The 22906-nt window shown below is 42.9% G+C and overlaps 1 protein-coding gene across 5 annotated transcripts in view; it reads right to left on the bottom strand.

Annotated features, from left to right (window-relative positions):
- mib1 (MIB E3 ubiquitin protein ligase 1) overlaps positions 1 to 22906 on the bottom strand; it is a 103223-nt gene that overhangs the window by 67826 nt on the left and 12491 nt on the right. For all 5 annotated transcript variants that reach the window (XM_014191774.3, XM_014191775.3, XM_014191778.3 and 2 more), the window contains 2 exons: positions 21192 to 21321; positions 1887 to 1991 (listed from right to left, as the gene is read on the bottom strand). In XM_014191774.3, coding sequence (XP_014047249.1) covers positions 1887 to 1991; positions 21192 to 21321 — 235 coding nt within the window. The remainder of the gene's footprint in view (positions 1 to 1886; positions 1992 to 21191; positions 21322 to 22906) is intronic.

Below are 22906 nucleotides of genomic sequence, written 5' to 3'. Positions count from 1 at the left end.
TTAATACTGCAGCGACACTCTGTTAAAGTTACTGCAGGGTAGCGTGGCAACAACAGCATTACCCTCAGGGCTCTGAAGGATATGGAAACATTACATTACAAAGCTCTGGCTCGGCAGGGCAAAGAAGCCACTGCATCATGTCATTTGTGATGACTCAAATGTGGATGTGCATCCACTGTGACATAGTTAGAGGGTAGCCGTGCTGATTACAAGGCAGTGCAGACATCTATCCGGAGATGAAGGGACACAGCAGGGTTCACTAACAGCGGTTCTATCCCAAATGGCACCCTAGTCCCTATATAGTGCACCACTTTTGACCACTTTTGGTCTAAGGTAGTGCACTATAAGGGAATAGGGTGCCATTTGGGATGGTAGCCATGTTCATAGATTTGTGATATCAACCAACTTGACTCTTTTTGATGCCCTTTTGCACAAAACAAATGTGTAAAAAGAGAAGGGAAAGGAAAAAGGAAGAGGAAATGCATAGTCTGGTAAATGTGTGAAGCCAAGAGACCAGGCTGTGTGTTTTTGATGCTATTTGAAAAAAACTACTTTGTCAATAAAAGTGAAAATACATTGATTGTGCGCACCAAAACGCAGTTTCTTTGACATCGTCAACAGTGCTCTTTTGCAGTCTTACTACCAATAACGTCAAAGCGTGTTACAAAAAGTGTTAAAGTAACAGAAAATTTAAACACCAACTGCAAGGTTGACCAATGACCAGGACATCAAATAATATGTATTTTTTTATTATTTGGGGGGAGCAGCATATACAAACCGTGCTTTAGTTCAGCCTTTTTATTAAATTCTGGGTCGAGACCCAGTCAGAGTAAAAAAATTAAATAATGTTTTTCCTTATTTTTTAGGACCTCAGTCTGTTTCAGCTTACTGTTGAGACTTAGAATAGTAGAATAAACAAGGTGCAAGTTTGAAATGTTGAAAATGTTTTATTGTTTGAAATGTTTTATTTCGTTATGTCAGTCACAGAGTCACTCAATTAGCCAGGCATGCAGGGCACGTGCCCAGGCGCCCTAACCTCCAGGGGGCCCACATAGATTTTATTATTTAGTCTCACTCAGATAACATGAGTCATGGCAAAATGTGTAGAATTGCAGAAAACTTGCTTTAAAACAGCAACATTTTCTCTATGCTCCATCACATAATGGTAGAATTGCTGGGGGGAAAAAAATAGCTGGGGGAAAAAAACATACATTTCTCTCCACCGTCAAGGGGATGGGGGGGCACTAAAATGTTTTACCTGCAAGGTGGGGGGGCTCCCAACCAAATCTCGCTTAGGGTACCTAAAAGGGGGCATGTTTTCATGAGCTTTGATCTCAGGAAAACATAGAATTTCTAATTTGGGTCCCAGAATGAAAAAGCTTAAGAACCCTTGCTTTATTCAATCAGATGCCGTATACCCTAACCCCTCAAACCTACCAGACCTATTAGAATAACAAAAGACAAATCTGTTACGCAACCCAGAGCTCTGATTGGCCGTGTTCATAAAAAGCAGGAATGTTCCGCACCAATCAGCACGCTGCCTGTCATTTGTGGCTCGTGTGGGACCCCTCCTTTTCTCTCCACCCACTGAAGCTGACCTCCATGTTTGCTCTCTTCCTCATAAAGAAAGAAGGGAACAGATTGCCTTTCTCATGTAGATCCCCTCCCTCCTTCCAGCTGCCTGCCACAATGGGGCCCTGGCTGCTGGCTGGCTCTCCACCACAAAGGCTTGGCAGCACAAGAAAGACCCCAGGCTCTGTGGTCAAACACAAAGACCAACTGACAGCTGATCTTTTGTGAGTGAGTGTGTGTGTGTGTGTGTGTGTGTGTGTGTGTGTGTGTGTGTGTGTGTGTGTGTGTGTGTGTGTGTGTGGTGCTTTACTCACCATCCCCTCGAAGCCCACTCTGTAGAGGTTCTTGGCCCCGTTGTCCCAGAGTACGTAGGCTGCACTGTGGGGGCTGGCTGCACTCCAGTCCTGGATCTCTGTCACCTGGGGAGGAAGAATGAGAGAGGGAAATATGAAAAAAGAGTAATGAGCTAGCAAAGACATTCCCATCTAAGAATCATGCTAAAGGCATGCCTTGGGGTTTTCATACACTCTGTTGGATATGTCAGATGTATTCCGTGCATTTGAGCAAATAAACAAATAATGGCACATAAATATATATCATAATATATAATTTAACATGGAACCTCAAACAGAAAAATGATGGAGTAGGTACACACAGTGCATTCGGAAAGTATTCAGGCCACTTGACTTTTTCCTCCTTTTCCTACGTTACAGCGTTATTCTAAAATTGATTAAATTAACTTTTTCCTCATCCACCACCACTCATTACCCCACAATGAATGAGTGAAAACAGGTTATTAGAAATTTTGGAAAATACACTGCTCAAAAAAATAAAGGGAACACTTAAACAACACAATGTAACTCCAAGTCAATCACACTTCTGTGAAATCAAACTGTCCACTTAGGAAGCAACACTGATTGACAATACATTTCACATGCTGTTGTGCAAATGGAATAGACAACATGTGGAAATTATAGGCAATTAGCAAGACACCCCCAATAAAGGAGTGGTTCTGCAGGTGGTGACCACAGACCACTTCTCAGTTCCTATGCTTCCTGGCTGATGTTTTGGTCACTTCTGAATGCTGGCGGTGCTTTCACTCTAGTGGTAGCATGAGACGGAGTCTACAACCCACACAAGTGGCTCAGAGAGTGCAGGTCATCCAGGATGGCACATCAATGCGAGCTGTGGCAAGAAGGTTTGCTGTGTCTGTCAGCGTAGTGTCCAGAGCATGGAGGCGCTACCAGGAGCAGGAGGAGCACTGCCAGAGCCCTGCAAAATGACCTCCAGCAGGCCACAAATGTGCATGTGTCTGCTCAAACGGTCAGAAACAGACTCCATGAGGGTGGTATGAGGGCCCGACGTCCACAGGTGGGGGTTGTGCTTAACGTTTGGCATTTGCTAGAGAACACCAAGATTGGCAAATTCACCACTGGCGCCCTGTGCTCTTCACAGATGAAAGCAGGTTCACACTGAGCACATGTGACAGACGTGACAGAGTCTGGAGACGCCGTGGAGAACGTTCTGCTGCCTGTAACATCCTCCAGCATGACCGGTTTGGCGGTGGGTCAGTCATGGTGTGGGGTGGCATTTCTTTGGGGGGCCGCACAGCCCTCCATGTGCTCGCCAGAGGTAGCCTGACTGCCATCAGGTACCGAGATGAGATCCTCAGACCCCTTGTGAGACCATATGCTGGTGAGGTTGGCCCTGGGTTCCTCCTAATGCAAGACAATGCTAGACCTCATGTGGCTGGAGTGTGTCAGCAGTTCCTGCAAGAGGAAGGCATTGATGCTATGGACTGGCCCGCCCGTTCCCCAGACCTGAATCCAATTGAGCACATCTGGGACATCATGTCTCGCTCCATCCACCAACGCCACGTTGCACCACAGACTGTCCAGGAGTTGGCGGATGCTTTAGTCCAGGTCTGGGAGGAGATCCCTCAGGAGACCATCCGCCACCTCATCAGGAGCATGCCCAGGCGTTGTAGGGAGGTCATACAGGCACGTGGAGGCCACACACACTACTGAGCCTCATTTTGACTTGTTTTAAGGACATTACATCAAAGTTGGATCAGCCTGTAGTGTGGTTTTCCACTTTAATTTTGAGTGTGACTCCAAATCCAGACCTCCATGGGTTGATAAATTGGATTTCCATTGATTATTTTTGTGTGATTTTGTTGTCAGCACATTCAACTATGTAAAGAAAAAAGTATTTAATAAGATTATTTCATTCATTCAGATCTAGGATGTGTTATTTTAGTGTTCCCTTTATTTTTTTGAGCAGTGTATATGAAAAATACAAAACTGAAATACGAAATTGACATAAGTGTTCAGAACCTTTGCTATGAGACTTGAAATTGAGCTCAGGTGCATCCTGTTTCCATTGATCATCCTTGATGTTTCTACAACTTGATTGGAGTCCACCTGTGGTAAATTGAATTGATTGGACATGATTTGAAAAGGCACACACCTGTCTATATAGGGTCCCACAGTTGACAGTGCATGTCTTTGCAAAAACCAAGCCATGAGGTCGAAGGAATTGTCCGTAGAGCTCCGAGACAGGATTTTGTTGAGGCACAAATCTGGGGAATGGTACCAAATAATTTCTGCAGCTTTGAAGGTCCCCAAGAACACAGTGGCCTCCATCATTCTTAAATGGAAGAAGTTTGGAACCACCAAGACTCTTCCTAGAGCTGGCCGCCTGACCATTCTGAGCAATCGGGGCAGAAGGGCTTTGGTCAGGGAAGGGACCAAGAACCCGATGGTCACTCTGACAAAGCTCCAGAGTTCCTCTGGAGATGGGAGAACATTCCAGAAGGACAACCATTTCTGTAGTACTACACCAATCAGGCCTTTATGGTAGAGTGGCCAGACAGAAGGCACTCCTCAGTTAAAGACAACTTGGAATTTTCCAAAAGGCACCTAAAGACTCTCAGACCATGAGAAACAAGATTCTCTGGTCTGATGAAACCAAGATTTAACTCTTTGGCCTGAATGTCAAGCATCACGTCTGAAGGAACCCTGGCACCATCCCTATGGTGAAGCATGGTGGTGGCAGCATCATGCTATGGGGATGTTTTTCAGCGACAGGGACTGGGAGACTAGTCAAGATCGAGGGAAAGATGAACGGAGCAAAGTACAGAGAGATCCTTATTGAAAACCTGCTCCAGAGCACTCAGGACCTCAGACTGGGGCCGAAGGTTCACCTTCCAACAGGACAACAACCCTAAGCACACAGCCAAGACAACACATGAGTGGCTTCGGGACAAGTCTCTGAATGTCCTGGAGTGGCCCAGCCAGAGCCCGGACTTGAACCCAATCGAACATCTCCAGACCTGACAACGCTGTCCAACTTTTTAGAGTACCAGACGCACACGCCAAATCGGGGTTCTCTTTCTCCCCGCACACTGACTGTTTGAGTCTGATTTCAGATTTTCGAAATGTATAAAATCTCAAATCTAGTGCAAAGGCATTTTAGAAGCATTGCCTCTATAGCTAAAACCGGGCAGTCATTCAATCTTCATCGCGCAGTCTTCTAAACTCCAGACTCCATTTAATGCCAAGATGTTTATATTTATTTTAGATTATACTTTGGTAATGCTTTTTGTGACGAGGATCATAATTACACTTACAGTCTCAGGTTACGTGATCCTCGTAATGTTACATGTAAAATGCAACTAATGGGACGCAGAATTAAATGTATATCACACTCGCACAAATGCGACCAGTTATTTTTCATATTTGCATTTCATTTCTTTCTCTAGCAAATGCGAGTGAACTGCTGGCACTTTAGAACCCACTGAATGTCCATCTTATGTTCGCTAAAGTTAGCTTGAAACAATTAGTGTTTACCTTTCCACAAAACAGAGTCGAAAAGGGATTTGTGTTTAAGTACGAGCTGACAGTCGGCAAACTCAGCATCACAACAAACAGGAGGGGCAGACATGGGGTAGCTACGTCCAATAATGACGTATTAATCTCCATGTCCATTGACACAAACAATGTACATGTCTGTGTGTTGCAGCTCGAGAATCAGGATGTTAGATTTACTCAGTGGATTGTTTATTAAAAAAGGTTTAAAAAAAGTTTATATATAAAAAAAATATTATATCGAGCGTGGCCATGAGCACGAGCTCCGTTCCCTTTCCTTTCTAAAGACAAAGGAATTGTCCAGTTGGAATATTATTGAAGATTTATGATAAAAACATCCTAAAGATTGATTATATACATCGTTTGACATCTTTCTACGAACTATAATGGAACTTTTTTTACTTTTCGTCTGGACTTTGTGAGCGCGCCTTGTGCATTTGGGTTACTGGACTAAACGCGCAAACAAAAAGGAGGTATTTGGACAAATAGATGAACTTTATCGAACAAAACAAACATTGTCTAACATGGAGACCTGGGAGTGCCATCAGATGAAGATCAAAGGTAAGTGATTCATTTTAATGCTATTTCTGACTTTTGTGACACCTCTCATTGGTTGGAAAATGGCTGTATGGTTTTCTGTGGCTAGGCGCTGAGCTAACATAATCGCATGGTGTGCTTTTCCCGTAAAGCCTTTTTGAAATCTGACACAGCGGTTGCATTAAGAAGTTTAGCTTTAATCGTATGTTAAACACTTGTATCTTTCATCAATGTTTATGATGAATATTTCTGTAATTTGATGTGGCTCTCTGCACTTTCAATGGATGTTTGTTTGAGACAATGCATTTCTGAACATAACGCGCCAATTTTAAATGAGGTTTTTGGACATAAAGATTAACTTTATCGAACAAAACACACATTTATTGTCTAACATGGAGTCCTGGGAGTGCCATCCGGTGAAGATCAAAGGTTAGTGATTCATTTTGGGACATCTCTCCTTTGGAAAATGGCTGTATGGTTTTCTGTGGCTAGGCGCTGACCTAACATAATCGCATGGTGTACTTTTGCCATAAAGCCTTTTTGAAATCAGACACTGTGGCTGGATTAACGAGAAGTTTCTTTAAAATGGTGTATAATACTTGTATATTTGAGGAATTTTAATTATGAGAATTCTGTTGTTTGAATTTGGCGCCCTGCAATTTCACTGGCTGTTGGCGAGGTGGGACGCGTCCCACATATCCCAGAGATGTTAAACCACCTGACCAAGTCCTAAAGCAATGGGACTCCCCGAATCTCTCAGATTATTACCAATCCCACAAGAAGACTCCAAAACACCATGAAAAGGCTACTCTCCTTGATGTTGTCCTTACAAATAATCCTGATAGGTATCAGTCTGGTGATTTCGGTAATGACCTTAGTGATCACTATTTTACAGCCTGTGTTCGTAATGGTTGCTCAGTGAAACTAGCTGTCCTGATTTGTCATAGATGATTGCTAAAAAACTTGAATGAACAAGCCTTCCTTCATGACTTGCCCTCTGTATATTGGTATAGAATCAGCTTGATCACCTTTGTCGAAGACGCATGGACCTTCTTTTTTATATTTTCAGTGGTATTGTTAAATATGCACCAACAAAAATGAAAAACCGGTTCAGCCCCTGGTTCGACCTTCATCTGGCAGCATTACTCCACCTCAAGAATTCAATTTCCTCGGCATACGCATACTCAGGCTGACTGGCTCTCTTTCAGGCAAATTAGAAAGTGCACTCAGGCTATCCAGAAGGCCAAAGTTAGTTACTTTAAGGAGCAGCTGTCGCTCTATGGGTCTAACCCCAAGAAGTTCTGGAAAACGGTTAAAGACCTGAGGAATAAACCCTCTTCCTCACAGCTGCCCATGTCCTTAATGTTGATGTGGTTGCTACTGACAAGGAGCACATGGTTGAGCTCTTTAATCACCACTTCATTAAGTCAGGATTCCTATTTGACTCTGCCATGACTCCTTCCCCGTCCAACATTTCCCACCCCTTCTAATGCGACTATCCCCAATGCTCCTCCCCCTCTTCCCCCTGCTCTGCTACAAAGTTTCTTCCTGCAGGCGGTCACTGAGTCCGAGGTGCTAAAGGAGCTCCTTAAATGTAAGATGGCGCCGACAGAGATGGTAGCTTGGCCTTAGGAAACTATGCAGTATTTTGTTTTTTTTATGTATTATTTCTTACATTGTTACCCCAGGAAATCTTAAGTCTTATTACATAGAGCCGGGAAGAACTATTGAATATAAGAGCAACATCAACTTACCAATTTTGCGACCAGGAATACGACTTTCCCAAAGCAGATCCTCTCTTCGGACCACCACTCAGGACAATGGGTCTAATCCCAGCAGCTGAACGAAAACAACGGCGGCGCAGAAGGGGCAGACGAAGCGGTCTTCTGGTCAGGCTTCGAAAACGGCGATTCGCTCTCCTTTCCCAAGTATACTACTCGCCAATGTCCGGTCTCTTGACTACAAGGTAGACGTAATTCGAGCGAGGGTTGCTTTCCAGAGAGACAGAGATTGTAACGTTCTCCGTTTCACGGAAACATGACTATCTTGGGATATGTTGTCGGGATCGGTTCAGCCACCGGGCTTCTCCATGCATTGCGCCGACAGAGATAAACACCTCTTTGAGACGAGGAAGGGCGGGGGAGTATGCTTTATGATAAACAACTCTTGGTGTAATCATAACAACATACAGGAACTCAAGTCCTTCTGCTCACCCGACCTAGAATTCCTTACAATCAAATGTCGGCCATTCTACCTCTAGAATTCTCGTCAGTTATCGTCACAGCTGTGTACATCCCCCCCCCCTCAAGCGAACACCAAGACGGCCCTCAAGGAACTTCACTCGACTCTATGTACACTGGAAACTATATATCCAGAGGCTGCATTTATAAACAGTGCAATTTTATTCCCTTCTCAAGCGAAATTCCAGTACAGGGAAAAGGTGGAGTCGCAATTCAACGGCTCAGACACGAGACGTATGTGGCAGGGTCTACAGGAAATCACGGACTACAAAAACAAACACAGCTTTGAGAATAATACAGTGCCACCGTCGCAGCCTGCTAACAAGGACTGCAGACGTAGCACCCCCCCCACAACTGAAATGGTCCACCCACACAGCCAGTGTGGTGAAGAAGGCACAACAGCGCCTCTTCAACCTCAGGAGACTGAAGAAATTTGGCCTGTCACCCAAAACACTGAAACTTTTACAGATGCACAATCGAGAGCATCCTGTCGGGCTGTATCACAGCCTGGTATGGCAACTGCACCGCCCTCAACGGCAAGGCTCTCCAGAGGGTGGTGCGGTCTGCACAACCCATCACCGGGGGCAAACGACCATGACACCTACAACACCCGATGTCACAGGAAGGCCAAAAAGATCATCAAGAACAACAACCACCCGAGCCACTGCCTGTTCACACCGCTATCATCCAGAAGGCGAGGTCAGTACAGGTGCATCAAAGCTGGAACTGAGAAACTGAAGAACAGCTTCTATCTCAAGGCCATTAGACTGTTAAATAGCCATCACTAACTCAGTGAGGCTGCTGCCTACATGGAGACCGAATCACTGGACACTTTAATAAATGGATCACTAGTCACTATAAACAATGGCACTTTAAATAACGCTACTTTAATAATGTTTACATATCTTACATTACTCATATCACATGTATATACTGTATTTCATACCATCTACTGCACCTTGCCTGTGCCGCTCGGCCATTGCTCATCCATATACTTATTATGTGCATGTTCTCATTCACACCTTTAGATGTGTGTGTATTAGGTAGTTGGTGGGGAATTTAGATTACTTGTTAGATATTACTGCCCGGTTGAAACTAAGAAGCACAAGCATTTCGCTACACTCGCATTAACATCTGCTAAGCATGTGTAATGTGACCAATAAAACTTGATTTGATTTAAACTTAACCCCCAAAAACATCTGGGTCAGATGGTTATGACCCTTTCTTCATTAAGGTTGCTGCTCCTATCATCGCCAAGCCTCTCCAACCTATTTAACCTGTCTCTCCTTTCTGGGGAGGTTCCTATTGCTTGGAAGGCAGCCACGGTGCGTCTTTTATTTGAAGGGGGAAATCAAGCTGATCCTAACTGTTACAGGCCCATTTCTATTTTGCCCTATTAATAAAAAGTATTGGAAGAACTTGTCAATAATCAACTGACTGGCTTTCTTGAAGTGTATAGTATTCTCTCAGGTATGCAATCTTGTTTCCGCTCAGGTTATGGGATGTGTCACTGCAACCTTAACGGTCCTAAATATTGTCACCATTGCCCGTGATTCTAAACAATGTTGTCTTACTATTTTTATTGACTTGGCCAAATCTTTTGCTACGGTAGACCATTCCATTCTTGTGGGCCGGCTAAGGAGTATTGGTGTCTGAGGGATCTTTGGCCTGGTTTGCTAACTACCGCTCTCAAAGAGTGCAGTGTATGAAGTCAGAACATCTGCTGTCTCAGCCACTGCCTGTCACCAAGGGAGTACTCCAAGGCTCGTTCCTAGGTCCCATGCTCTTATCAATTTACATCAACAACATAGCTCAAGCAGTAGGAAGCTCTCATCTATTTATATGCAGATTAATCTTATACTCAGCTGGCCCCTCCCCAGATGTTGTGTTAAACACTCTACAACAAAGCTTTCTCTGCCCTTAACCTTGTTCTGAACACCTCCAAAACAAAAGGTAATGTGGTTTGTTAAGAAGAATGCCCCTCTCCCCACTGGTGTGATTACTACCGCTGAGGGTTTCGAGCTTGAGGTATGGCTAGATGGTACACTGTCCTTCTCTCAGCACATATCAAAGCTGCAGGTTACGGTTAAATCTAGACTTGGTTTCCTCTATCGTAATCGCTCCTCTTTCACCCCAGCTGCAAAATTAACCATGATTCATATGACATACCAACCCATGCTAAACTATGGAGACGTAATTTATAGATCGGCAGCTAAGGGTGCTCACGAGCGACTAAATGTTCTTTACCATTCGGCCATCAGATATGCCACCAATGCTCCTTATAGGACACATCACCGTACTCTATACTCCTCTGTAAACTGGTCATCTCTGTACACCTGTCGCAAGACCCACTGGTTGATGCTTATTTATAAAATCCTCTTAGACCTCACTCCCCCCTATCTGAGATACTTACTTTTACATTTTTTATTTAACCTTTATTTAACTATGCAAGTCAGTTTAAGAACAAATTCTTATTTACAATGACAGCCTAAGAAGAGTGGGTTAACTGCCTTGTTCAGGGGCAGAACGACAGATTTTTACCTTGTCAGCTCGAGGATTCTATCTAGCAACCTTTCGGTTACTGGCACAACGCTTTAACCACTAGGCTACTGCAGCCCACATCCTCCACACACACACACACACACACACACACAAACACACACACACACAACACCCATTCTGCCAGTCACACTGTTGAAGGTCCCCAAAGCACACACATCCCTGGGTCACTCCTCTTCTCAGTTCGCAGCAGCTAGCAACTGGAATGAGCTGCAAAAAAACCCCACTCAAATTTGAGTGGTTTTTTTTATTCAAAAGACTCAATCATGGACGCTCTTACTGACAGTTGTGGCTGCTTTGCGTGATATATTGTTGCCTCCACCTTCCTGCCCTTTGTGCTGTTGTCTGTGCCCACTAATGTTTGTACCATGTTTTGTGCTGCTACAATGTTGTGCTGCTGCCATGTTGTGTTGCTGCCACGCTGTGTTGTCGTCTTAGGTCTCTCTTTATGTAGTGTTGTGGTGTCCTTTGTCGTGATGTGTATTTTGTCCTATATTTTGTTTTTTATTTTTAATCCCAGCCCCCGTCACCGCAGGAGGCCTTTTGGTAGGACATTGTAATTAAGAATTTGTTCTTAACTGACTTGCCTAGTAAAATAATGGTTAAATAAAATAGAGTAAAGTGTCTGAACACACACGATTTCCTTTTTTCCCCTTTTATAAATTTGCTAAAAATTCTACAAACCTGTTTCTGCTTTGTCATTATGGGGTATTGTGTGTAGATTGATGGGGGGGGGGGGGAACTATTAATCTATTTTAGAATAAGGCACAACAAACGTAACAAAATATGGAAAGTCAAGGTGTCTGAATATATACAGTGCATTCGGAAAATTAGAAATGTTTTGAAGTTCAGCTATGAGCCCAAGGCAAGATTGGAAAAATATTACAATAGAACAGTAAATAAAGTATCCCTTTAATTAACAGTGTGACAAACTTCCCTCTTTTACGTACAGTTGAAGTCGGAAGTTTAGCCAAGTAAATCAACTCAGTTTTTCACAATTCCTGACATTTAATCCTAGTAAAAATTCCCTGTCCAGGTCAGTTAGGATCACCACTTTATTTTAAGAATGTGAAATGTCAGAATAATAGTAGAGTGATTTATTTCAGCTTTTATTTCTTTCAGGACATTCCCAGTGGGTCAGAAGTGTACATACACTCAATTAGTATTTGGTAGCATTGCCTTTAAATTCTTTAACTTGGGTCAAACGTTTCAGGTAGCCTTCCACAAGCATTCCCACAATAAGTTGGGTGAATTTTGGCCCATTCCACCTGACAGAACTGGTGTAACTGAGTCAGGTTTGAAGGCCTCCTTGCTCACACAAGCTTTTTCAGTTCTGCCCACACATTGTCTATAGGATTGAGGTCAGGGCTTTGTGATGGCCACTCCAATACCTTGACTTTGTTATCCTTAAGCCATTTTGCCACAACTTTGGAAGTATGCTTGGGGTCATTGTCCATTTGGAAGACCCATTTGTGACCAAGCTGTAACATCCTGACTGATGTCTTCAGATATTGCTTCAATATATCCACATAATTGTCCTTCCTCATGACGCCATCTGTTTTGTGAAGTGCACCAGTCCCTCCTGCAGCGAAGCACCCCCACATCATGATGCTGCCACCCCCGTGCTTCACGGTTGGGATGGTGTTCTTCAGCTTGCAAGCCTCCCCCTTTTTCCTCCAAACATAACGATGGTCATTACGGCCAAGCAGTTCTATTTTTGTTTCATCAGACCAGAGGACATTTCTCCAAAAAGTATGACCTTTGTCCCCATGTGCAGTTGCAAACCGTAGTCTGGCTTTTATGTGGCGGTTTTGGAGCAGTGGCTTCTTCCTTGCTGAGCGGCCTTTCAGGTTATGTCGATATAGGACTCGTTTTACTGTGGATATAGATACTTTTGTACCTGCTTCCTCCAGCATCTTCACAAGGTCCTTTGCTGTTGTTCTGGGATTGATTTGCACTTTTCGCACCAAAGTACGTTCATATCTAAGAGATAGAACGCGTCTACTTCCTGAGCGGTATGACTGCTGCGTGGTCCCATGGTGTTAATACTTGCGTACTGTTGTTTGTACAGATGAACGTGGTACCTTCAGGCATTTGGAAATTTCTCCCAAGGATGAACCAGACTTGTGGAGGTCCACAATTTTTTTTCTGAGGTCTTGGCTGATTTCTTTTGATTTCCCCATGATGTCAAGCAAAGAGGCACTGAGTTGGAAGGTAGGCCTTGAAATACATCCACAGGTACACCTCCAATTGACTCAAATTATGTCAATTAGCCTATCAGAAGCTTCTAAAGCCATGACATCATTTTCTGGAATTTTCCAAGCTGTTTAAAAGGCACAGTCAACTTAGTGTATGTAAACTTCTGACCCACTGGAATTGTGATACAATGAATTATCAGTGAAATAATCTGTCTGTAAACAATAGTTGAAAAAATGACTTGTCTCATGCACAAAGTAGATGTCCTAACCGACTTGCCAAAACTATAGTTTGTTAACAAGGAATGTGTGGAGTGGTTGAAAAACAAGTTTTAATGACTCCAACCGAAGTGTATGTAACCTTCCGACTTCAGGCCCAAGTTCTATTTCTCACTTTGTGGGGTAAATAATATTCATTCTAAACTAACAGTATAGCTGCTGCTAGGCTGGGGGACATGTAATAGCAGTTAGATGTGTAGAGGCTGGAGCTGCCTGAGCATATTGCTTACAGCATCGTAAAACAAATTATACCATTAAATAACACAGCAAAATGATCCCTTTAAAATTGACTGTGGGGAATCTTATATTGAATACAACTGGGGTCTAGACCGGAGCAGGGTCCAGCAACAGAGCAAATCAGTTGGACGGGCATGTGATTTTCATAGGGGAGCAAGTTCTCTCGCCAATGGACTTCCTATTTTGGTTTTTTTTTTTAAGACATGTAGCCTAATTTAACAGTAAAATTAGGCTACATGTACTACATTTTAATAGGGTGTTATGGGTCAAAATGAAACTTTCGTTCTGGTGTTATACTTTGTATTTCATGTTACAGAGCAGCTTCTCAGGAACACAGAAGACTATTTCAAGATGATAGGACTTAACATTACTGAGATATCTTACTCAAGTAATTGGAGGGGGGGGGGGGGGGGGGGGGGGGGGAGTTACCTTGTCAAAAAGGTACCAAATCACCTGTCTGGATTCTTAATTTCATTTGTGTCATATTGTTATGACATTTTCAGGGCTGATGAACAAAGAGACGATTCAAATAATTTTGTATTTTATGAAAATATGCACTAATATGCAAATGAGTCTGTATGGAGTACATCATTACAGGAACTTAAGCCCAATAATTTAAGGTAGGGTGGTACTATTAACAAATCATAAAGCTTTATGCAAAATTTGAAACTTTATGAAATTCGAAAATAACTTTTTATACAACGTTATGCAAATGAGATACATACTAATATGTTAATTCATCTGTACGGAATTAAACAATACAGCATGTTAAACCCGTTCATTTAAAGTCAGGTAGTCAAATCGTTGACATATATTGATGTTTTATGCAGAACTGGAAGTCTACACTGAGGATTAAGATACTGCCCATGCGTGTGCACACACACACACACACACACACGCTGTTGGATTCAGTAGCCCAACTTACTAGGCCTGGAGAGCCAAATAATACGCCCATCACTGCACGCACGCACACAGAGAGCCTGACACACAGAGAGCCTGACACACAGAGAGCCTGACACACAGAGAGCCTGACACACAGAGAGCCTGACACACTTTTCACCAAGTATGTACTGTAACAAAGGCCAATAACAGCTTTTAAGGTAGGCCTACACCTGAGTTGGGTTATATTGTAATGTTATTTTTGGTGTTGATGAGTTAACTGCATTGTTTCAAGTAAATAATTAGCCTAGGCTCAGAAGAGTCAGTGGGCTGCCTGCTAGCCAGCAGCACAGCAAGATAGATGGAACACATTTTCAAATTCACTGGTATTTAGCTACGGTTTTAATCGATTGTGGTCCCATGTGGCTCAGTTGGTAGAGCATGGTGTTTGCAACGCCAGGGTTGTGGGTTCGATTCCACGGGGGACCGGTACGGGGAAAAAATGTATGAAATGTATGCATTCACTACTGTAAGTCGCTCTGGATAAGAGCGTCTGCTAAATGACTAAAATGTAAATGTAAAATGATTGTAGTGCTGCAGCCACATAATACTGGTAGTTTCCACTTGAAAGAATAAAACGATCAATCACAAAATTCCCCGCTGGTACAAAACAGCCAATGCTGTACAGCGCTGTCTCGCAACAATTGCCTCAGCGAACAGCGTCCAGCACTCTCACACAGCTAGCAAGCTAACACTAGTCATGGAAATTGGGGTGGCGGAGGTGAATTTGGACCTGTCCCTGACAACCCATACATCAAACCGTAGCTACGAAGCTCTGCTTTTTATGACGGAGCCAAAATTAAAACGTTTCACCTTACACTTCAGTCCAAGGATGTCCAACAACCATGAAAGAACCTCAAGACTCTCCAATACTTCTAAGCATTACAATGTCTCATCGATCTTACTCTGGTAGGTTGAGGAATGAATACCTTCTACCAAAAGCAAATATGAACACACCGATTTCACGGGTTTCACAAAAAGGGCTTCCCCACAGAGTAGAACGTTCTTAGCACGGCACTTGGTTTACATTTCGGGTTCATATCTCGTAAATGTCATAATTTTTTGACATGTGTAACAACTGCCATATTCATGTTTTCAAAGGATTTATTATATTTTGACGACCACAATATTGACATTTAGTAAAAATGGATTTTATAGAATTCTTGCATAGCGTCCATGGTTTGTTGCATCACCCAACACCCTACTTGTAACATGGCATGAACACAACCAGTCATGTTTTCATCATTGTCAAACAAATCACTTCAAAGAGTATGTTAACTTAGCACGTTCTTCCAAAATAATTCTGGTATCCAAACAATGCAACGTGTACCCGCTAACTTTCCTTCAATTAGCAAGTGGCTGAAGCTATCTCACCAGAGCAGGGCCTAAAATGAACACCCGCCACCGTGAGTAGATTTTGGCATTGGTGGGTAAAATGTCAATTTCACCAGCCACGTTGGCGGGTGGTCAGGGCTCCACAGTGCGAGCATTTCACTCGCATTTGTGAGTAAAAAGTCAAGTATGATCACATTTATAGTAAAATAAAAGGCTGCAGTAGCTGTTATCAGAGTATTTCCGCAGTGTTGTTTCATAGATGGTAAATTAAATCGCACAAAGTCAAAGAACTACGAATCCTATATAGCCTATTCCACCTAGTGCTGCAACACTACCTGGCTGGGGGCTGTGCGCATGTGAAGAGTTGAGTGACAGATTCATTTTTAGAAGCGCTGCGCATAGGCATAAAAGTTGGTCTAATTTACTTGAAACGAACATCTATTGAAGTGAGACTGTCTTTGTGTATCTTGACTATTTACATTGTTTGTTCACAAACCAGGTTGTTTTACTATGTTTCAGTTTCAACTGCTAGGGAAGCAAACTATTACAGACTACAAAGGGAAGCCCAGCCGCGAGCTGCCCAGTGACACGAGCCAAATTGCTTCTATGCTCGCTTCAAGGCAAGCAACACTGAGGCATGCATGAGAGCATCAGCTGTTCCGGACGACTGTGTGATCACGCTTTCCGTAGCCAACGTGAGTAAGACCTTTAAACAGGTCAACATACACAAGGCTGCGGGGCCAGACGAATTTCCAGGACGTGTGCTCCGGGCATGTGCTGACCAACTGGCAGGTGTCTTCACTGACATTTTCAACATGTCCTTGATTGAGTCTGTAATACCAACATGTTTCAAGCAGACCACCATAATCCCTGTGCCCAAGAACACAAAGACAACCTGCCTAAATGACTACAGACCCATAGCACTCACGTCCGTAGCCATGAAGTGCTTTGAAAGGCTGGTAATGGCTCACATCAACACCATTATCCCAGAAATCCTAGACCCACTCCAATTTGCATACCGCCCAAACAGATCCACAGGTGATGCAATCTCTATTGCACTCCACACTGCCCTTTCCCACCTGGACAAAAGGAACACTTACGTGAGAATGCTATTCATTGACTACAGCTCAGCGTTCAACATCATGGTAACCTCAAAGAACATCACTAAGCTAAGGATGCTGGGACTAAACACCTCCCTCTGCAACTGGATCCTGGACTTCCTGATGGACCGCCCCCAGGTGGTGAGGGTAGGTAGCAACACATCGGCCAAGCTGATCCTCAACACTGGAGCCCCCCCAAGGGTGCGTGCTCAGTCCCCTCCTGTACTCCCTGTTCACCCACGACTGCATGGCCAGGCACGACTCCAACACCATCATTAAGTTTTCAGACGACACAACAGTGGTAGGCCTGATCACCGACAACGACGAAACAGCCTATAGGGAGGTGGTCAGAGATCTGGCCGGGTGGTGCCAGAATAACAACCTATCCCTCAATGTAACCAACACTAAGGAGATGATTGTGGACTACAGGAAAAGGAGCACCGAGTACGCTCCCATTCTCATCGACGGGGCTGTAGTGGAACAGGCTGAGAGCTTCAAGTTCCTTGTTGTCCACATCACCAACAAACTAGAATGGTCCAAACACACCAAGACAGTCATGAAGCGGGCATGACAAAGCCTATTCCCCCTCAGGAAACTAAAAAGATTTGGCATGTGTCCTGAGATCCTCAAAAGGTTCTACAGCTGCAACATTGACAGCATCCTGACTGGTTGCATCACTGCCTGGTACGGCAATTGCTCGGTCTCCGACCGCAAGTCACTACAGAGGGTAGTGCGTACGGCCCAGTACATCACTGGGGCTAAGTTGCCTGCCATCCAGGACCTCAACACCAGGTGGTGTCAGAGGAAGGCCCTAAAAATTGTCAAAGACCCCAGCCACCCCAGTCATAGACTGTTCTCTCTACTACCGCAGGGCAAGCGGTACCAGAGTGCCAAGTCTAGGACAAAAAGGCTTCTCAACAGTTTTTACCCCCAAGCCATAAGACTCCTGAACAGGTAATCAAATGGTTACCTGGACTATTTGCATTGCGAGCCCCCCCCCCACCCCTCTTCTACGCTGCTGCAACTGTTTATCATATATGCACAGTCACTTTAACTATACATTCATGTATATACTACCTCAATTTGCCCGACCAACCAGTGCTCCCGCACATTCGCTAACCGGGCTATCTGCATTGTGTCCCGCCACCCACCATCCGCCAACCCCTCTTTACGCTACTGCTACTCTCTGTTCATCATATATGCTTAGTCACTTTAACCATATCTACATACTACCTCAATCAGCCTGACTAACCGGTGTCTGTATGTTTCCTCGCTACTTTTATAGCCTCGATACTGTATATAGCCTCCCTTCCTGTTTTTCCACTGTCTTAACTGTTGTTTTTATTTATTTACTTACCTATTGTTCACTGAATACCTTTTTTGCACTATTGGTTAGAGCCTGTAAATTAGCATTTCACTGTAAGGTCTACACCTGTTGTATTCGGCACACGTGACAAATAAACTTTGATTTGAGAGACAACACTTCTACTATTCAGACTCCATCGCACAGGAAAAAACAGATGAGGTACGCTACCACGGTAACCTTCCATCCTTAAAGGGGCAGGTTTAATTTTTTTTCTCTCATCTGTGATATTTTGGTTAAAAGACTCAGGTCACAAAAAATGTACTATATGTAGCCCATGTATCTGATTCAGTCTGGCCCCCCCAAAAAATGGACATGCCATACTCTTTTTGGCCAGACAGTATCAAATATATTGGCAACCCATACTGAGACAGAGGGGCGCTGTTTCGCTCACTTGGATGCTTAATCTGAGATTGATGTGTCTCTGTCGGCGCACATCCTGGTCAAATAAATGACCAATATTTAAGTATTTTATTTGGACAGGTACGGTAGACCGACCTCAACCCCCTAAGACCCACCCATAACGCCAGCCCTGGACCGGAGTTGAACTTCTAGAGCTCTATGGGGTAGAGGTCGACCGATTAATCGGAATGGCCGATTAATTAGGGCCGATTTCAAGTTTTCATAACAATCGGTCATCGGTATTTTTGGCCACCGATTTGCCGTTTTTTATTTGTATTTTTTTGTAAAATTTTTTAACCTTTATTTAACTAGGCAAGTCAGTTAAGAACACATTCTTATTTTCAATGACGGCCTAGGAACGGTAGGTTAACTGCCTTGTTCAGGGGCAGAACGACAGATTTTTACCTTGTCAGCTTGGGGATGCAACCTTACGTTAACTAGCCCAACGCTCTAACCACCTGCTTTACGTTGCCAAGGTAAGTTGCTAGCTAGCATTAAACTTATCTTATAAAAAACAATCAATCAATCATAAACACTAGTTAACTACACATAGTTGATGATATTACTAGTTTATCTAGCCTGTCCTGCTTTGCATATAATCAATGTGGTGCGCATTTGCGAAAAAGGACTGTCCTTGCTCCGACGTGTACCCAACCATAAACATCAATGTCTTTCTTAAAATCAATACACAAGTATATATTTTTAAACCTGCATATTTAGTTAATATTGCCTGCTAACATGAATTTCTTTAACTAGGGAAAATGTGTCACCTCTGCAACAGAGTCAGGGTATATGCAGCAGTTTGGGCCGCCTGGCTCGTTGCGAACTGTGAAGACTATTTCTTCCTAACAAAGACAGCAGACTTCGCCAAACGGGGGATGATTTAACAAAAGCGCATTTGCGAAAAAAAGCACAATCGTTGCACGACTGTACCTAACCATAAACATCAATGCCTTTCTTAAAATCAATACACAGAAGTATATATTTTTAAACCTGCATATTTAGCTAAAAGAAATCCAGGTTAGCAGGCAATATTAACCAGGTGAAATTGTGTCAGTTCTCTTGCGTTCGTTGCACGCAGAATCAGGGTATACAGAATCTGGCTCGTTGCGAACTAATTTGCCAGAATTTTACGGAACTATGACATAACATTGTAGGTTGTGCGATGTAACAGGAATATTTAGACTTATGGATGCCACCCGTTAGATAAAATACGGAACGGTTCCGTATGTCACTGAAAGAATAATGTTTTCGAGATGATAGGTCATTAATATGGTCAAATCCGGAAACTAAGGTTTATTATATTATAGTTAAGTCTATGATTTGATATTTGATAGAGCAGTCTGACAGAGGTGGTAGGCAGCAGCAGGCTCGTAATAGTCAAAGATATATGGTTTAGAGAGAAATAGTCGACGCGTCATAATTCCTGTAATAATTTGCGGCTGAACTTGAAAGGGGTTCCTTCGTTATTTTACCGTTCATGTCTTCCATAGAGAATGTCTTGATCTACTTCAAATAAGGTCTGTGTTTTGTGCTTAAACCGCCTCGGCGTTTTGATACCCGTGTAAATCTCACTAGGTAACGTTTGTCAACATATTTTCATAAATCCACTCTACAAAAAAAATGATCTTCGCTTACATTGATCAGAGTTATATCCTATGGATATCTACACAGTTATAAAATTGGCAAGGTGGTGTAAGCCTAAATCAAACACAGACCTTATTTTAAGTTAATCTAAAAATATCCTATGGAATAAATGAAGGAAGCGCTTTTCAGATTTTGCTAGGTGTCATGGGAATTGTGACTCGCACTTTGGTAGTCAAATCTTACCATGCCCATTATTAAAATAGGATCTCCTGCATATAGAAATTACAGTTTTTGTTTTCAGCATTCATCACAGGTAACTTAAACTCTATTTTTATTATTCAAACAGTTGAGAGTATTTGTCTCCTAAGCAGACTCCTCAGTATCGTTGTCACTTCAGAGCTGTGTGTGTGTGTGTGTGTGTGTATGTATATATATACACATATGTAAAAAATCATCATAATAATCGGCCGATTAATCAGTATCGGCTTTTTTGGTCCTCCAATAATCGGTATCGGCGTTGAAAAATCATAATCGGTCGACCTCTAATATGGAGCTGTTCTCTTCATAAATCTACACGGAGAACGTTGAAGCTGGAATGGTGAAACTGCCACGGCCATTTGCAATATTACAACAAATTTTAGGGCAAACAACCAACACTTTTTATCCCTCTGACATCATTGCACGAGCAATGCAACAGTATCATATGTACTGCATTGTTTTTTGCCACGATCCACAACACTCACCAGCTCTGCTCCGTCAACAAAACAAAGTGTATTCTGTGGTGATGAAGTATGCATGTCTTTTCACAATTATACTAATGTAGGGCACTGACTGGGATGGAACCAGTCAGTCCAAAGGAACTATGCTGGTCCCCACATTCTTCACACTTCCTCCTATCACCTTCTGGGACCTAATGAGGAAAGCACACCGTAGCAAGAAATTTTTTCATGGTACATTTTTTGCAACAGAACGAGTACCTTTCCTCTCCTGCCGTTGCCTCCGTCCTGGTCCTCCCACTGCCAGTCCACTCCCCTCACCACCCGGCCACCTGTGTAGATGCCTCGGGCTGTGATCTTCTTCGACTTGCGGCGAGACTCCAACAGGACTCTGTCAAAATAAACAAGAAAATGTATGTTTAATTTACTGACAGTGGGTGGGTGAATAACAATAGTTGTCATTTGATGGGTGTTGAAGATGGAAATATTCAACCAATGTTGGATAAAGCTGGACATTTATTTATGGTGGCATTGAAAGACCTATTATTGGGCACATCATGAAGTTGATGTATTAGTCCATCTATGATTTAGGTCTACTAGCTATATCAGTTTTAACAATGTTATTAGCCAAAAACAAATGTTGTTGATATGCCAATTTAGACCTTTTCAAGAACTGAGCATCTTTGGTCACTAACGTTAGATAGGTAGAATATTTCAAGATGTCTGTCGAAAACATATCAAGACTCCTAAACCATCTCTTTTGATGAAGACTTAGAGCTGCTAACTGGATTTGAGAGGAGACTAATCGAGGATGTTTAACTGCGCAGTGTACTAAAAACGGTCCCAGTTTTGATTATGGGGATGAAAAGCCATGAAAACAGACTGAACCATTACCACAACAGTGAGCAGTGCAATTGGCTTGCCAGATGGGCCCGTCTGATCGTCAGAGCAACAATACCAACATATCTAGGCTATATACTTAATTTTTCACTATAGCAGTGGTTAAACTAACTCTACAGCATATTGCCAGCACAACAATGGATTAGGCTACCCCAAAGTAGCCTCATCCATAGTGTCTAACGACATGTTAAAAAGACTGAGGGCATCTGGTTCAAAGAAATTGCACAATTACTTGTGTCAAACCTCTATTTGGGTATCAGCAGATAATCACATTTGAAGAAACCTTGTCTTGTCGTCTTTGAACTGGATATTCCAGCACTTCAAAATAACAAATAGGATTTGGCTTGTTTTATTTATTAGTTGCTGGCATGCATCTTTCAGACTCTGGGTCATCCTGGGTTAACCCTTGCACACTATCTATTGAGAGTAAACAAACAGAATGAACAGCCTGTAACAGTGCCTTGACTTTTTCCACATTTTGTTATGTTCCAGCATTATTCTAAAATGGATTAAATAAAAGCAAATCCTCAGCAATCTACACAAAATACCCCATAATGACAAAGTGAAAACAGGTTTTTAGAAATGTTTGCAAATGTATAAAAAAATCTAAGACATTAATACCTTATTTACATAAGTGTTCAGACCCATTGGTATGAGACTCAAAATTTAGCTCAGGTGCATCCTGTTTCCATTGATCATCCTTGAGATGTTTCTACAAATTGATTGGAGTCCACCTGTGGTAAATTCAATTGGTTGGACATGATTTGGAAAGGCATACGCTTGTCTAGATAAGGTCCCACAGTTGACAATGCACGTCAGAGCAAAAACCAAGCCATGAGGTTGAAGGAATTGTCTGTAGAGCTCCGAGACAGGATTGTGTCGAGGCACAGACCTGGGCAAGGCTACAAAAAGATTTCTGCAGCATTGAAGATCCCCAAGAACATAGTGGCCTCCATCATTCTTAAATGGAAGAAGTTTGGAACCATCAAGACTCTTCCTAGAGCTGGCCGCACAGCCTAACTGAACAATTGGGGAAGAAGGACCTTGGTCAGGGAGGTGACCAAGAACCCGATTGG

This window comes from Salmo salar, chromosome 03, assembly GCF_965601325.2.
Source record: "Salmo salar chromosome 03, fSalSal1, whole genome shotgun sequence".
NCBI classification, from domain to species: domain Eukaryota; kingdom Metazoa; phylum Chordata; class Actinopteri; order Salmoniformes; family Salmonidae; genus Salmo; species Salmo salar.
The sequence above is the reverse complement of the archived record's forward strand: the minus strand, read 5'-3'. Positions and strand labels throughout refer to the sequence as shown.